This window comes from Rana temporaria, chromosome 2 (genome assembly GCF_905171775.1).
Source record: "Rana temporaria chromosome 2, aRanTem1.1, whole genome shotgun sequence".
Lineage (NCBI taxonomy): Eukaryota > Metazoa > Chordata > Amphibia > Anura > Ranidae > Rana > Rana temporaria.
The window spans coordinates 318,760,587-318,778,312 of record NC_053490.1 but is presented as its reverse complement, the minus strand read 5'-3'; the positions used below and the strand labels follow the sequence as shown (position 1 = coordinate 318,778,312).

Here is a 17,726-nt window from a genome sequence, read left to right as displayed (position 1 = left end):
CACTTGGATAGGTGCGTCTCTTAAAACAAGAAAGGGAAGTACATTCCTTTGATACATTAGCCTGAGAGGAAATCCCATGTGTGCTGTACTTCGTTCTGTAATCTTGCTGTTGTGACATTTTGGCTGCCTGTCTTCCAAGTCATCTTCTATACATATTGGACTTCTCTGCAGATGTTTGGCTTTTGTTTCATAGAAGTTAAATAAATATTAAGCTTAAACCCCAGAACATAATGAAAAAAGGTTTGTTTTCTTAGCAGATCTTTTTGTATTGATTTCACATTTAAATTCTTTGACTTTATTCCTCTTTAGAAATCTTTACTTTTACATTAAAAATGGCCATTTGGAACCTTAATTCAAGTTGTTACATTGTTGGATTTTAGACACAGGCAGTATGCATACAGTTGCACTGGAGCAGTGCTTGCAGCATAATGTATCTAAAGCCAAAACTTTTTTAGACTCCATTCACACTTCTATAACTCCAAAGTTGCGCCGACATTGGAGTGCAACTTGTATACAACTTTGACCAGTGATAATGGACAACTGTTGCACATGAGTTGTATTGTATAACACGCAGGTACAACTTTCATGCAACTTTTGAGGATTAACATTGAAGTCTACGACCCTCAAGTTGCATGAAAATCGGACCAAAGTAGTGCATGAATTACTCTAAAGTTGCTACAACTTTAAGAATTATATGAATGGTTATCGTTAACATTGGGACTGACTTGACAAGTTGCACAAGTCTGAATTGAGCATCACTGTCTCGCTTTTTATACTACGCGGACAAGGGATTTTATTACTGTGTCCCTTCTGGGTAAAGTCACCTTCACTATTTGTGCTGGTGATCATTGTTACTGACTAAATTCCTAATGGATTGGTGGCTATTAATGGTATCTCATCCTAAAATGAATATAAATTACTAGCAAAAAGAACATGCAGACTTGAACAGTAGCACACCATGTGTTGTGTAGTTGCTCAAGGGTTAAGTAAGTGAAGGTGTAAAAAAGAAAGTAATATGCATCCTGTGTTATGTGGAGGTTCGAGGGTTAAGTAGGTAGAGTTGTAGAAAATAAAGTAATATACACTCTGTGGTATGTGATCATTTGAGGTTAAGTAGGTGGAGGTGTAGGAAAAGTACTATGCACCCTGTGATATGTGGTGGTTCGAGGGTTAAGTAGGTGGAGGTGTAAAAAAGAAAGTACGGTAATATGCACCCTGTGGTGGTATGTGGAGGTTCGAGGGTTAAGTAGGTGGAGGTCTAAAAAAGAAAGTAATATGCACCCTGTGGTATGTGGAGGTTCGAGGGTTAAGTAGGTGGAGGTGTAGAAAATAAATGAATATGCACCCTGTGGTATGTGATGTTTCCAGGATTAAGTAGGTGTAGAAAAGAAAACAATATGCTTTTGAGCCAAATATTTTTTTTATATTTGGGTATTCTTCTATAATTTTAACAATTTGATATTTAATAAAGGGCTGGTTTTATACAAATTATAATTATGAAAGATATTCTGAAAGATTTAAATGACTTCATAAAATACATTGTAATATTTGGGGGGTTAATTTATGGGTATCGTTAAAGGCCAAATGTTCTTTTTGCAAATGGCCGTGGTCACCGAGACAGACAATCATTTCAAATCTAACCTTTTACAATTGCAGAATTAAAGGAAAATCTTCCAATGGGGACAGCCGTTCCTGTGATTTCTGTCCAAGTGGCAATGTTTCCTAACGATAAAAAAGATTTATTGTCATGACTCCCCAACAATGAGCTCCATGACTCCACAAATGAAGGAAAATGGCCCAACTGAGACACAGAAACAAAAAAAAAAAAAGTTGACAAAGCTTTTAACAATTCCACTTTTTATTCATAAAGTGTAATGTGTTAAAAAAAAAATTGGAAGAAAAGGGCCATGGGACTTTAAATGAGGCATGGAAGGGCGTGTGGAATGGTTTGGAATATCAGAAGTGGATTAACTGACACAGTCCCATCAGGGAAATCTATGTGGTCAAATATAATTGCTAAATAATTAATCCAAGAAAGAAAATCAAGGAGTCAAATATAAATTCATAATGTAATATGTATCATAATATATAATACAAAGATCATGCTATCAAAGGCATAATACATGTAGTGATAATCACATTGGCATAAATGACATTTAAAATCCAGGACATGACTAATAGAAGCAATCATTATACATTGACATAACAGTAACAAATCCAATCAACATGATTGTCCAAAAGGAAATTGTAATAAAAGGAAACAATTGAATGAGAATACATCATTGGGCAAGCTTATCTTGGCATCCCTGAGCATAGACTCAACGCGTTTCTTGGCTTTTAAAGCCAGTCATCAGGAGTGGGTTGCAAGCAATTTGGCTAGAAAAATAAAAGAGGAATGAATAAATAAATAAACAGGTGAGTCAAATGTGGCCTCCAGGATTGGGTCATAGTTGCAGCAAATCCGCATCAGAAGGTGTAGTAAACTTACCTACAGCCAAGCCCAAAATAAAGTAGCCCAGGTGTTCCAAACAATGGAATGGGATGGTGATCCTGAATGAACCTCTCTTTTAAAGTGTAATGTGTTAGTTTATGTATAGCCAAAACTTTTGTTTTATATAGAGAAAGGAAAAATTAAATTTTCGTTTGTACTTTCTATGGGCCAGATTCATGTACCTGCGCTGCGGCGTAACGTAACTCATTTACGTTACACCGCCGCAACTTTTCAGCGCAAGTGCTTGATTCACAAAGCAATTGCCTGTAAACTTGCGGCGGCGTAGCGTAAATCTGTCCGGCGCAAGCCCGCCTAATTCAAATGGGGCGTGTGTCATTTAAATTGGGCGCGCTCCCGTGCCGAACGTTCTGCGCATGCTCCGTGTGAAAATTTCCCGCCGTGCTTTGTGCGAAATTACGGCGCCCGACGTGTTTTTTGAACGGCGACGTGCGTTACGTCCTTTCGTATTCCCGGACGTCTTATGCAAAAAAAAAAAAAAAAATTAAAATTTGACGCGGGAATGACGGCCATACTTTAACATGGATGGTCTAATTTTACACCATCTAAATAGCACTCGTAACTTTACGACGGGAAAAGCCGACTAGCGACGACGTAAGAGAATGCGACGAACGCGCGTACCTTCGTGGATCACCGTAAACAGCTAATTTGCATACCCGACGCAGGAAAACAACGCAAACTCCACCCAGCGGCGGCCGGAGAATTACACCTACGATCCGAAGGCGTACGAAGCCTGTCGGATCTATGCCAAAAGCCGTCGTATGTTGGTTTGAGGATTCCAAATCAAGATACGACGCAGCAAATTTGAAAATATGCCGGCGTATCAGTAGATATGCCGGCGTATTTCTGCTGTGAATCTGGCCCTATGTTCTTTGTGGGAGATTTCCCTTCACTTCCTGTTCTGGTGAATGAACAGGAAGCGAGGAGAAATCTCTACACAATGAGGGGAATATTCCCCTTTGTTGTCACCAGACGCCATCTTTGATGGTTACCCCAACTCCTATTTTGGGTTCCCTTACTGTTTTGGTAACTATGGTCAGTTCTTTTCTAAAAGTTTTGCCTATACTTTTAATTTAAAGGATAAGTTCACCTTTCATAACATGTTACACCCATATTCAGGCCGTAACATGTTACAAACGGACGGGCCTCTGTACCTCCCCAATCTGACGTTTTACTTTTGTTTTTTTTTAATTCAGTAATTTGTTTTATTCTTTTCTCCTACATCAAATACAAATTGAAACATTCTACAATTATAATACATTCATAAAATCCAGATACAGTTGACATACACATATTGCATCATACATTATTCCCCCTCCCCCCAGCAATCTGCTGATTACAGATGCAATGCTTTACAGACTTTTACCTGCAAAAAAATGTGCATTCATATTTTTTTTTTCCTAAAAAGTGAACTTATCCTTTAATCTCCAGGCATTCTTCAAAGCATCCTGGCACCATTAAATTATTACTCAACTTATGACATCATAGCTCTAGAAATGATTCCGACAACAAATCTGCTTTATAGCTGGTCCCTGCTGTTACTTTAAATTGGATGGTCATTAGACATGTAAAAACCAAATTAGGCTTTCCTGACACTTTACTATAACCTAGCAGTCACAATCTACCTTTTAACAAAGAGTATGATATGGGAACTCCATGAGACAAAATGTTGCTCTATCCATGCTATTGGCAGGCACTGCACCAAGAAAATGATAAAAAAAAAGGGACTGTTCTCAAGATGTGCACTACAATTATAGAAACAACTACAGATCGAGAAGAAAATGCTTTCAAATACGACTTTTTTCCAGTTAGTCAGCTGGTACAGCAATAGGCTGCTATAAAACAAATTGCTTACTGTCATCATTTTAACAGTTAGACCGTCATGTGAAGGGGACACTTTTTTTGCTTCCTGCTTTTAAGCTTTTGTATTGGTTTTGATAAAGTAATTCAATAAAGTAGTTCTGTGACAGGTTTCACTTCAATCTCACAGATTTAATGTAATTGTTTAACCTCTTCAGTGACCAGAGGTCAGTGATGCCTAGATCTCCAGACCAAATTTAGTGGCATCAATATAAGTGGGTTGACTTGACAATAACTCTAACTTGGCTACCTAAATATTTCTACATTGTTTGTTTTACAAAAGCTTGTATTTGGTAAATTTTTTTAATAAATTCCCTGCTCAGGTTTCTTTTTATAGTGTATAAAAGTTTATTTTATTATTTTTAAACTGTGTACTGTCATCTTTAGGAAATGTATTTATTTTGAGGTGCACATGATTGACCTAGAAAGAAATACAATAGCAATACAGTTTATAAACAAAATTGTGATCATTGTTATAGCTGATATGATGACTACATGATTGGGAACCATGCTGACTGGTTCCCATTTGTTAGTGGCTCTGTACACTCTTTTCTGTAAAAGAGTATAGTAGATTACCATTAGCATAGTGCAGGAAAGCATTAATTAACCACTTCAATACCAGGCACTTACACCCCCTTCCTACCCGATTTTCAGCTTTCAGCGCTGTCGTATTTTGAATGATAATTGCACGTTCATGCTACACTGTACCCAAACACATTTTTTTATAATTTTGTTCCCACAAATAGAGCTTTCTTTTGGTGGTATTTGATCACTGCTGGGGTTTTTATTTTTTGTGCAACAAATAAAAAAATACCGAAAATTTAGGGGAGAAAAAAAGGTTTTCTTTCCGTTATACAATTTTGTAACTAAGTAAGTGTTCTCCTTCACTGATGGGCACTGATGTGGCACTGATGAGGTGGCACCAATGATGTGGCACTGATGATGGACACTGGGACTAATAGGTGGCACTGGAATGCGGCACTGATGGGCACTCATAGGCGGTACTCATAGGCGGCACTGATGGGCACTCATAGGCGGCCCTGATGTGCACTGTGAAAGGCTGCACTTATGATTACTTATGGGTGGCACTGATAGGTGACATAAAGGTGAATAAGTGCAGCGCTAAGGTGAATAGTCTCAGAACTGACTGGGACTGTGTAATTACATGTGAGTAATGAATGTTCTATTCAGGTGAGCTTAATAACAAAACAAAACAAAAAAATAATGAAACATTGGAATGGTTAAAGTCCAAAAAGTGAAATGCCCTTAGTGTTGGAAAAAAATCCTTAAGAGTATTCCAACTCTTAAACATTAATTTAAAAAATGTGATGATAATCTGAAAGAAGTGGTGAACTTAGGCCGCATACACACGATTAGTTCATCCGACGAGAACGGTCCGAAAGACCGTTTTTCACCGGTTAACTGATGAAGCTGACTGATGGTCTGATGTGCCTACACACCATCAGTTTAAAAAACGATCGTGTCAGAACGCGGACACGTAAACCACGTACGACGGCACTATAAAGGGGAAGTTCAAATCCAATGGCACCACCCTTGGGGCTGCTTTAGCTGATTTTGTGTTAGTAAAAGACGATTTGCGCTTTTCTGTCTGTTACAGCGTGATGAATGTGGTATCTCCAAAACAAACTCTAGTTTTACAAGAATGAGTGCTCCCGTCCCCTCATTTAGTCTGAGCATGCATGGATTTTGAACCGATGGTCGTGCGTACTAATGACCCCGGTTTTGACCTATCGGTTAGGCGTCCATCGGTTCAATTTTGAAACGAGTTCTTTTTTTTTGGACCGAAGGACAACTGACCGATGGGGCCCACACACGGTGGGTTTGGACCGATGAAACTGAACTTCAGTCTGTTTTCATCGGTTTTGTCCGATTGTGTGTACAAGGCCTAAGCCTTGACGTGAATACAAATAGACATCGTGCCACCACCGAAAACTTCAAAGGCTTACCAAAGGGATTGAACTCAGGTAGGTGTACACTTAGTGAGTCAATCAGACTTGTGGTATAGTAAACTCAAGGAAGGTTACCTCTGCAGACACGACCTCCAGGGGAGTGGTGGATTCAAAACAGTGGACCTCAAAATTTATTTTGTGGGTCAATAAGCCCAAACGGATGATTTGTAGAGCTTTATAGAGAAAAAGGAGGAGGGGGGCACATAGTGTAATTTCGTAAGGAAACTGACAAATATGTATTGTAAAAACACTCACTTTTCTGAAGATAAATACGTGCTTGTAATAAAAAGGCAGTGACAGTGGCATTAGCAGAGCTTACCGATGCGTTTCGTCCTAGAAGACATCTGGGGGATGATGGATTTTACCAAACTTTGTGTTGGATTTTTACCTTTTGTTGATCTGAAGAAATAGCTGTTTGTTTCACCATGTGCTTTTGCAGACTGATAATAATTTAGAGGGACTTGTTCATTATAATTAGCTGGTGCCCTGTCAGTGTTCCAATTAGAAAAGCTATAGGGTCTGCATCCCTTTAGACGTATTTAACTCTTCGGGAGTATCTCAACAAATTCCTATTGCAGAGGAGGCCTCAAATTGAACACTGTAGAACACTGAGCAACAGAATTTGCTTTCAGTTTACCACTTTTGTGCTGCTTATGTTATAATATTATAAAACTGGCTGACATTGCAGTTTATTTTACATATAAATCTTATAGCTTATTTGTCATTATGTTAAGTATGCTAATTGGAGACAACTGGCCAATAGCAGGAGCCAGAAGATGCTTTCACATATCTCTGATCCCTGAAAATGTGATATTTTAAGCCTAGGACATCTGAAGGGCAGTCACACTATGTATGCAAAGGGTGACTGGGTTCCATATCAGAGCATTGACATTTCCCCCTCCAGCATCATTTATAGGTATTTGTGATGCCTGCTTTAGCAGTTGTGGCAGTATTAACTGTCTAAACATAATGGCAGATTCAATTCATTGCTAATGGTTTGTAGTGAGAGCATTTTAGTCATTTGAATTCTCTTTCTTATTGGTATGTGTTTCTTGTGTTTTCATTTATAGCTCCAAATACAAAGGACTTGGATGTTTTCTTACGAAAACAAGAATCTGGCTTTGGATTTCGGGTTCTCGGGGGAGATGGGCCAGACCAAGCAGTGAGTACTGTTACTTAGCGATTTGAGTAAAGTTATCATCTAGTGTTTGCTAATGATTGTTAATGAAATAGACAAATGTGAGTTTTTATGTAAATCATTGTGTAACTTGTACATTTTTAGTATATAATAACGGTTACAGTATATCATTTTCCTCTGTTCATTTGTCTATAAGCAGTGAACAGTTCTATTAACCTAGCCATATAAAGTTTACATTTTGGCTGATTCCCGTTGAATCGGCTGAAATTCAAGTTGTGGCTAGCCTTACCTATACCACGGGGCTCGACAAACTGGAAAATTGTTTGGATGATCAGCGACTGCATTCAATCATTTAAAGTTCCTGTTCAAGTATTCTGACCGCCGTAGGTGCCAGCTGCCAGAATACGATAGTTGGCTATGCAGATTCCACTTTCTGCACTGGTTAGCATGGATGGAGGAATTTGTGGGAAAATTATGTTTATGGCTAGATTTAGTTTAATTAAGCAAATTCATGCAAAGAGCAGCCTGTTGCACAAAGTGCACTAACTCATACATCTATTCAGATTAAGTTTGCTCATTTGCACTCTGGTTGAATAAAAAAAAAAAAAAAGTCTATAACCAGCTTAAGTCTTTCCCTTAAAGAGGAAGTAAACCCTCTCTTAAAAAATAAACCCTGTAAGACAAAGGCAAAATGAGCTGGTATGCATAGCATTCTAGCTCATTATGAATTACTTACCTGAGAACGAAGCCCCCGCAGCGGTCCTCGGATACCTCCTCTGTCGCCGCCATGATAGCCGGAGTGACTTCCGGGTATCGATGCTCCGGTGCTGTGACCGGCCAGGAGCAGCGATGACGTCACGCCAGCAGTGACGGCATGATCGCCTTCACTAGATGCACGCGCAGTGCACCTGCGCAATTGTCTACGGCGCACAATGCGCCGTAGACATCTGTGCCATCTTTCTTGCAAATATCTCCTTAACCGTGTAGGCTTACCTGTAGGTCAAAGTGGTTTGTAAGGGTTTACAACCACTTTAAAGGTTAATTTCAACTTTAAAAAATAATAAATGCACATCTTTTTGCAGGTAAATTTTTTTTTTTTTTGTACTTGGAGCTCGGAAAGCAAAGCACCCGTGATCAGTAGATTGTGAGTGCCATGTAGGACACCTGCAGACTTCTCAGTGTATCTGTCTGCTCGTACCTGGTATAGGCAGATGCACACTGACAGGAAGAATGAATGAACTACCAGAGAGCTCAACAGCGCCATGGTAGTTAATTTAAGCTATAGGCCAACAGCCACAAACTCTGTCGGAACTTGTAGTTTCCCATTAACACTGTGCATGAATGATGTGGCAGAGGTGGGCATTTTTTTCAAACCGGGACAGTGGGCGTCTAGAGAAGATGCCCGCCCACTGTCACTGAGGGGGACAGGCTGCAGCTGTTGGAACGTGTCACAGATATGTCCTAAATACAGGTGGAACATGTCGCATGTTCCAAAATGTGAACTTAAACGTATATCCAAACCCATTTTCCCATTTGGATAGAGAAGGGAAACATTGAAACCACTGTCGGGTTTTTATTGCTGCCTTTGTCCCTGTTGAGGGGGTTACCCTATATCTTCTGGTGACCTATGCCTCGGAGGATAAAAGTGATGGGAAATCTAAAATTCAGAGTTGTCACCAAAGCATCAATAGAAGGGTATTTGTCCAGTGAAGAAGCTTATTTCAGAGTTGGCTGTCTAGGAGAGGATTTCCTTTTACTTTACAGAGATTGTTTTTTTCTTCTTATTGAGACCAAAATGAAGAAAATCTTCCCAGTGGGACACATATGGCATAAAAATGGGCTTTAAATATCCACAGCTGAAAAAAAAGTTTTGGCTTGAGATATATTTTAGGTAAGCCAGTATGACTATGGGGGGAGACGAAGGTGACTATTTGGGCTTTGAGCTGGTGATCAGGAAAGAAATCTGTATAGAATCTGATTTATCACTCCGATAAATGCATCACTATATAATTAATGTTGTGCTTTACTGTATTTGAGGAAGAGCAAGGCATTTAAAACGATTTCTGAGAAGACCGTAATCAAATAGCCAGAATAAATAATTAACAGGCCTTGTGTTCTGGCAGTAAGTGATTCCAGGTACCTGCAGAGTCTGCACACTGTGTTATGGATTGCTTTTCCACTATGCATGTCCAATAATTTCATATAATTGAAAAAGACAGGAAACTACAGAAACAAAGCACATACAGTTCATTCACTGTCATCTCTGGCCTGACGGAATAGTTTAGGAAGCATTGTGTCTCATCTTAGTGCAAAGGACATGGCCTGATTTAAATATCCTGCTGAACATATAAGAAGTATTTTGTCTAAATAAACCCTTCTTATCTAATGTCATGTACAGGTCTAGTGTGTGCCAAATGTACTGTTGCCACCTGTGGTTCTTGCAGAGAAAAAAAATGACCTGAAAGTTTAACTTGATCACTCCTTATTCCAACAGCAAAACATATATATAGGGGGTATAGAAAATAATTACCAGTACCCCTCTTTAAAATCACATTTTGTTACTTTGCAGCCTGAAATGAAGACAGACACGGTTTATGTTTTATTCATCTGTATTTACTCAGTACAACTTATAACATCCAAGTGAAAGCTATAACACCAACATGTAAAAAAAAAAATCCAAAACAAAATTATTGAGTTTGAAAAAGCATCACCCCCTTGTGTCAGTATTTTGTTGAGCCACCTTCTGCTTTAATTACAGCCTTTAGTCTGTTGGTATATGTTTCTACTAACTTTGCACATCTAGACTTTGCAATATTTGCCCACTTTTCTTTGCAGAACTGCTCAAGTTCAGTTAAATTTGATGGTGACCGTTTGTAGACCCCAGTTTTCAAGTCATTCCACAGATTTTCAATGGGCTTTGACTGGGTCGAGCAAGGCCATTCACCTTTTCCCCCCCTTTAACCACTGTGTGGTCATTTTTGCTGTGTTTTTTGGGTCGTTGTCATGTTGGAAGGTAAAACACCTCTGTCAGAGGGCAGCAGATTTTCCTTAAATAGTATTTTGCTCCATCCATTATTCCTTCTATCCTAACAAGTGCTACAGTCCCTGCTGCAAAGAAACACTCCTATAACAGGATATTACCTCTGTGCTTGGGTCCCTCTTTGGCTCTCCTGGCCCCTCTCCTGAAGGAATGGTGTTCTTTGGATGGCTTTCCGACAGACATATTGTTTGGTGTTGGAATTTTAGTCTCATCTGGCCACAACACCTTTTTCCATGTGGCCTCACAATCTTCAAGGTGCGTTTCCGTCGTGACTGCATGTGGCCTTTCTTGAGGAGTGACGCTTTTCCTGCAACCCTCCAATACAAACCACATTTGTGAAGAATTTGTGATATTGTTGTAACATGCACACATTGACCACTTTGTCATAAGTTACTGCAAACTGCTTGGGAGTGGTAGGCAGCTAAGCCTAATTAAGTATAGAAAATTATATGTAAAACAATATGTATAAATTGATATGATAAATAAAAGTAGATTGCACACAATGTAAATGCAATACAGTTACAATAGACATTATAATGAGATGCCCAATGGGTAATGGGCACCAAGGTGGACTGGGGCAATAAATTGTAAACACTGGGGGCATATAGGAGGTAAAACCAAGAGCCTCTGATTTCGTCAACATGTGTCGAACTGCGACAACAATTGGCCCAAACGGGGCTGGTGGCATACACTCAAGATGGCAAAAGATACTCAATGTGTCCTCGCAATTGTGATTGCGTTGGGCAGACTGAGCATGGAGTCTGGAAAAGTTGAGGTTATCCAGTCCAGCCTGATGGTAGATCAAGCTAAGGACGGAAGGGGCATTACCAACCTCATATCCAAACTTGGCCACAGCGATTGACAAAAAGAGGTTGCTTAGGTCACACCGTAAATAATACAAAAAAATAAGTGGGGTTAGGGTAATTCAATATATAATCAGAGGATACTCCCCAATTTGACTATTGGAGTATTGGTGGGTGGGGTGTGAGGGGCACAGGGGGTGGAAAAAGCCAAACCCGGCTCCTGTCACAGACCACCCTACAGGACCCAGGTGTGTTATCCACCTAATTACTAATTTGAAATATAACCTCTGAAAGTAAAGATCCATAAACACTTTAAAAAGTCGTACCATCATCCAGAATTTGAATATAGAGCAATTGGATCTAAGGTCCCCAAACCAAAGAGCCAGATTGAGTAAATACAGCTAGATAAAACAAAAACATTGACCCGGATTCACAAAGCACTTACGCCAACGTATTTCGAGATACGCAGCGTAAGTGCAAATATGCGCCGTCGTATCTATGCGCCCATAAACTGAGATACGCCTAAAAATAGGCTTCCTACGACCGACGTAACTTGCCTACACCGTCGTATCGTGGGCGCATTTGCCGCTCCCATTGATTTTCTATGCACATATGCAAATGAGGGAGATACGCCGATTCACGAATGTACTTGCGCCCGGCATTTGCATGGGGCCACGCCTCATTTGCATGGCTTACGCGCACTTCCACTTATGACGACTTGCGCATAGGAAACCCAGCGCAGATTTGGCAGCACTGGCTTTGTGAATCCAGTGCTTGCCTCTCTGCGCTACGTCGGCGTAGCGTATATGAGATACGCTACAGCGGCATAAATATGCGCCAATGTATGTGAATCCGGGCCACAGTCTGTATCCATTTCAGGCTACAAAGCAACATAATGTGATTACTGTATTTATTGGCGTATAACACTCACTTTTTTTACCCTGAAAATAGAGGGTAAACTGTGCATGCGTGTTATACAGTACGCAGGGCTGTGAATTTTTTTCCCCCTGAAACTTTCCTATAAATACGGTATTTACCATTATTATTATTAGGGGGGTTGGGGGTAATACTTTTCTATACCCATTCTATACACCTTATTTAATGAGGCAATGTGAGTTCAAAAGGCCATGTGGTTCTTTGTTTTGGGGATTTGACTCCATTTAAAGCAGATCCTTACCCTCACCAGCCACTTTCTGCCATGTCATTTCTACCTACTTCCTTTCTCAAAATTGCAAACAATGATTTTTTTTCACCCCCTACTTCTTAGTAGACACGGTAATTTTTTGGCATGTAAAAAACAACATTTTTCAGCATCTAGAAAAAACGTTGTTTTTTCCAACTTCATCATTAAAACGACATTGCCCACACACGATCATTTAAAAAAAATGCTCTAACAAAGCGCGGTGATGTACAACACGTACGACGGCACTATAAAGGGGAAGTTCCATGCGGATGATGCCACCCTTGGGGTGTTAGTAAAAGACGATTTGCGCTTTTCTGTCTGTTACAGCGTGATGAATGTGCTTACTCCATTACGAATGGTAGTTTTACCAGAACGAGCGCTCCCGTCTCATAACTTGCTTCTGAGCATGCGTGGGTTTTTAACATCGTTTTAGCCCACACACGATAATTTTTTACAACCCGAAAAACGACATAGTTTAAAAAGTTGTTAAAAAATGCAGCATGTTCGAATTTGTTTTTTGTAGTTTTTCAGAACCTGAAAAATGATGTGAAGCCCACACACAATCATTTTAAATGACATTTTTAAAAAACATTGTTCTTTACATGCCGAAAAATTATTGTGTGTATGCGGCATAAGGTTCTCGCCTAGTCAATAATGACAGTACACTTTCCACAACCTCTTGGGATACCCATGGTACGCATCTAAGGAGGCCTCAAGGTATCCTATTATGCAAAAGCTGTGGCATGTCATCTTAAAGAGGAAGTAAACCCTGATGGGTTTTACTTCCTCTTTGTTCCCTGCAAAGTAGAGGCATAATGGGCTACTATGCATCAAATAGTAGCCCATTATGTGCCACTTACCTGCAGAAGAAGTCCATGATGTCAGCGATGTCCCCTCTCTCTCATCGCGTCCACCTTCAACCCCTCTTTCTTCCGGGGCCGTGGACTCCGGCTCTGCGTTTTCACGCGTAGACCATCGGTGGCAGCCCCATACATCTCTAATGACATGGACACTTTATGAGCCGCTAATACTACACAGCAGACAGCTTTAGGCACCTGCATGCCAACTTGGCATAACTAATAAACTTCCAGGGTATATACCAGCCTTACTTCCTGATCCAGTGCTCTATTGGCTCATTACTGTGGTGTGTTTATACCTTTGGGGGGAGATTAGGATCCTGTGGTTCAGGAATAGGCAACCTTTGATTGGTGGAGATCTACCTGGACAACATGGAAGGGATCAAAGATCACCTAGGTATGACACCCTTTTAAAAAAAAAATAATTGCCTAGCAAGCCCCCAATATAAAAATATGTAAAGTTGGCATGAAGAAAACTAAGAAAAATCTTAGTCACTATGGAAATATAAACTTAGCCTACCTGAAACTCTGCATTCACTTTCATTCTGAATTTTTTTCATTTCTGAATGAAACACAAGGCTGATGCCAGAGTTCATCATGAAAGCAGAACATCTGGTACTGCAGACTGATTTTTTTGACTAGTTTTAGGCTTGGCTCTCTGCCTTGACTTTTGGTCAGTGTAAGTAGTATGTTGGGCAGTGTACCGAGGTCAGTAGTATTTAGGGTAGTGTACAGAGGTCAGTATTATGTAGAGCAATGTCTTACAGATGTCTGTAAGATTTATGGCAGTGTACAGAAGTCAGAGGGATATAGGGCACTGTAAAGGGGTCAGTAGTAGGTAGGGTAGCATACAAAGGTCACCAGTATGAGGAGCAGTGTATAGGGATCAGAAGGGCAGAGGACAGGGGTGAGCAGGTCAGAGGTTAATGGATCAAAGAACGGGGGATCAGGAGGGTACGGTGCAGGGGGGTCAAGAAGGTGTGGTGTAGGGAGGTAAGGAGGGTACAGTACTGAGGGGTCAGGAGGGCACGGTACTATGGGAGTTAGTAGGGCACATTGCTGAGGCAGTTTGGATGGTATGGTGCAGGGGGTTTATGGGTATGGTACTGGAGGGTCAGGAGGGTATGGTACTGGCGGTTTAAGAGGGGGTATGATCTTGGTGGGTCAGGAGAAAATGGAACAGGGAGGGTCTGGAGGGCTGGGGTGTCAGGAGAGGACACAGTACTGAGAGGTCAGGAAGGCTTCCCTTATGCAGAGTGGTGCCGGGAAGCTGCCATAGTAGAGCTTCAAGTTTTGGCACTGATCCCCGACAGCCCTCTTCCCACATGATATCATTTGCAATTGCCTTGGTTTAGAGAGGAGGGTTGGTGGGGAAGCATGCACTGCACTCAGTGGAAGAGCTTGGGGTGCTTGAATAAGAGCCCAAATCTGCCCACGGTATTGTGGAAACTTTCCCGCCCTGCAGCAGCATGTATGCAAGGGACAGGGGCTGCCTCTGCAGCCTAGGATTGGCTGAGCATGCGCTTGCAACACTCTACAGCTGTGGGGGAATGAACAGGGTCAGCAATGCAGGGACGCAGGGACGTGTTCGTGATCTACCCAAAACCCATCTGTGGTCAATGGGTAGATCACGATCAATGGGTTGGCAATCCCTGTAGTGAATGATTATCAAAAAAAAATATTTTAAAGTAGTAAAATAAACCCTCACTGTTTTTAGGGAAAACAATTGCAGTTTACAGCTTTCAATGCTGTTGGCTTCTGCTATATTAGTGCTGCTTCCCTGAACTTCTGGTCTTCAGAGTTTATAAAGTTAGAAAGTTTTTTTTAGTTTTGAAAAGAGTGGAGAGAGATTTTAATGCTTGTCAGTTCTTATTGCTGTCTGTGCCCCATTAAGGAGATTCACCCTCTCTATTTGTTCTGTTTACCATTATCATTAAAAGTGAAAGAAAATCCCACATTTTGGGCTGTCCCCAGAAAAGTAATACGGGTATATCTTCCAATAGGGACACTAGTTCTGGTGACCTGGGGGTCCCCAAGGAATTCCCTTAATTTGCAGGGATTTCCTCTCACTTCATGTTTGGCTATGGGACAAGAAGTGAAGGAAATCTCCGCAACGGGGCACAGATGGCAAAAAAAAAAATTCGGCATGTAGAAAAAACGAAGTTATTCCAACTTCATCATTAAAACGACGTTGCCCACACACCATAATTTTAAAAACATGCTCTAGCAAAGCGTGGTGACGTAAAACGGCACTATAAAGAGCAAGTTCCATGTGGATGACGCCACCCTTGGGGCTGCTTTAGCTGATTCCTTGTTAGTAAAAGACGATTCATGCTTTTCTGTCTGTTACAGCGTGATGAATGTGCTTACGCCATTATGAACTGTAGTTTTACCAGAACGAGCACTCCAGTCTCATAACTTGCTTCTGAGCATGCGCAAGTTTTTAACGTCGTTTTAGCTGCACACGATCATTTTTTACAACCCGAAAAACGACATTGTTTAAAACGTCATTAAAAAATGCAGCATGTTCGAAAAAAAAATGTGTCGTTTTTCAGAACACGAAAAATGATGTTTTTTTCATGCCGAAAAATGATCGTGTGTACGCGGCATAAGAGAAAGGAGCCACCCTGGAACAGAAAACCTGTGACAGTGGTCTTGGTCTCAGCTTAAGCTGGAACATAGGCAAGGAATAAAAGATAAAAAAGCTGCATACTTAGCAAGTAGTTAAATCAGCTGCTGAAAGTGCTTAAATATTGAGAAGGTTAATAAAGTGGAAGGGCACATTGGTTTGGCTGCTATAGTATGAATATTGTAATATGTCTTTAGAAGGCAGCATTGTACTAAAGAAATGTGAAGCTAGCAGTCATAAACACTAAAGATACTACTATATATGTGTATGGGGGTCTCTGTAATGTAAATGCAGTTGATTTGTTTGAATTTTTGTTGTATGATATATGCTGCAATGTCATGTGTGTTTTCTGTTATGATGGAGTACAGAGTAAAGCTTGCTGGATGTAACGTTCTAAAGATGGAGGTGTGGTGGCAGTAATATGATGGACAACAAACTGTAAGATAGGGTTGTAAGACAGACCATAGGCTTCAATGCTTGGCTATAAGAAAAGAAAAAAGGTGAGAATAGATTTGTTTCCTTTAGCCCATGTTCACACTGACTGTGGGAATGAAATTGTGTAAGTTCAGCTGAACTCGCACGATTTCAATCCTGCTTGAAATTCGGGGGTCGATTTCGGAGACATCTGTGCGGGTTGCTGAACAGATGTCAATGGAAGTCACACCTGGAAATCGCCAAAAGCAGTACAGGAACTACTTTTGGAAACCGGTGCGGTGCCGCACATATTCAGATACTGCCATTGCCGGCAACCCTAAATGATGACACTCCCACCATCATGCTTGACTATAGGCAAGACACCCTTGTCTTTGTACTCCTCATCTGGTTGCCACCAATTTTTTTGGTTTAAATGGAAGGGGTTAACACTAGGGGGGCGATCAAGGGGTATACTGTGTTCCCTAGGTGTGTTCTAACTGTGTGTGGGGGGGTGGGACTGACTGGAATGAGAGAGAGATTGGTGTTCATACTTATGCTGGCCATACACTCTACGAAAAATCGTTTCGGCCGTGAGCGCAAACAATATTGCCATCATGTAATGACCAATAAATCGTTCAGTGGACATTAATAAAAAAAAATGGGTTCGTTTTTTTTACATATACCTAGTGCAGAAAGTTTCGGATGGGAGACGCATTAACCTTTCGATTTATCATTCGTTCGGCAGAAAATGTTCAAATTTCTCTTTCATTTTTTCGGCTCAAAAACGTCCCAACGATCATCGATTTTGTGCCCATTAACTGTTCGAAAAAACGAACAAACTGTCTGAACGACCGAATTTCGGCTGATTTTTTGTATAGTGTATGGCCAGCATAAGTATGAAGACACGATCTGTCTCCTCTTCCCTGAGAGAACTGGGATCTGTGTGTATACAAGCTGTACACTCACTACCTTACAATATAACAAAGTGTCATTTATTCAGTGTTGTCACACTCTCCACCTGTCAGCTTGTTCCATGTTAGCATATTTGCAGACAGCATACATGATTGGCTCTTAGTTCTACCCTCTCCCAGCCTACTGTGGGAGGAGCAACAAGGAGCCAAATAAAATGTAAGTGCTTACATTAGTTGCATTATAAAATAAATGGATTTTACGATGTATTAATAAATACATTAATTTTAGTGCTGTCAAGCGATTACAATTTTTAATCGCGATTAATCGCATTAATGTCATAGTTAACTCACGATTAATCGCGCCATTAAGGAGGTTCACCCTTTAAAAAAATGTTTTTTTGTTTTCTTATTT

At 40.5% G+C, this 17,726-nt stretch overlaps 1 protein-coding gene across 2 annotated transcripts in view; it reads left to right on the top strand.

The window, feature by feature from the left end:
* Positions 1–17,726, top strand: part of MAGI3 (membrane associated guanylate kinase, WW and PDZ domain containing 3) — a 501,439-nt gene that overhangs the window by 374,492 nt on the left and 109,221 nt on the right. For both annotated transcript variants that reach the window (XM_040337467.1, XM_040337468.1), the window contains exon 13: positions 7,410–7,501. In XM_040337467.1, coding sequence (XP_040193401.1) covers positions 7,410–7,501 — 92 coding nt within the window. The remainder of the gene's footprint in view (positions 1–7,409; positions 7,502–17,726) is intronic.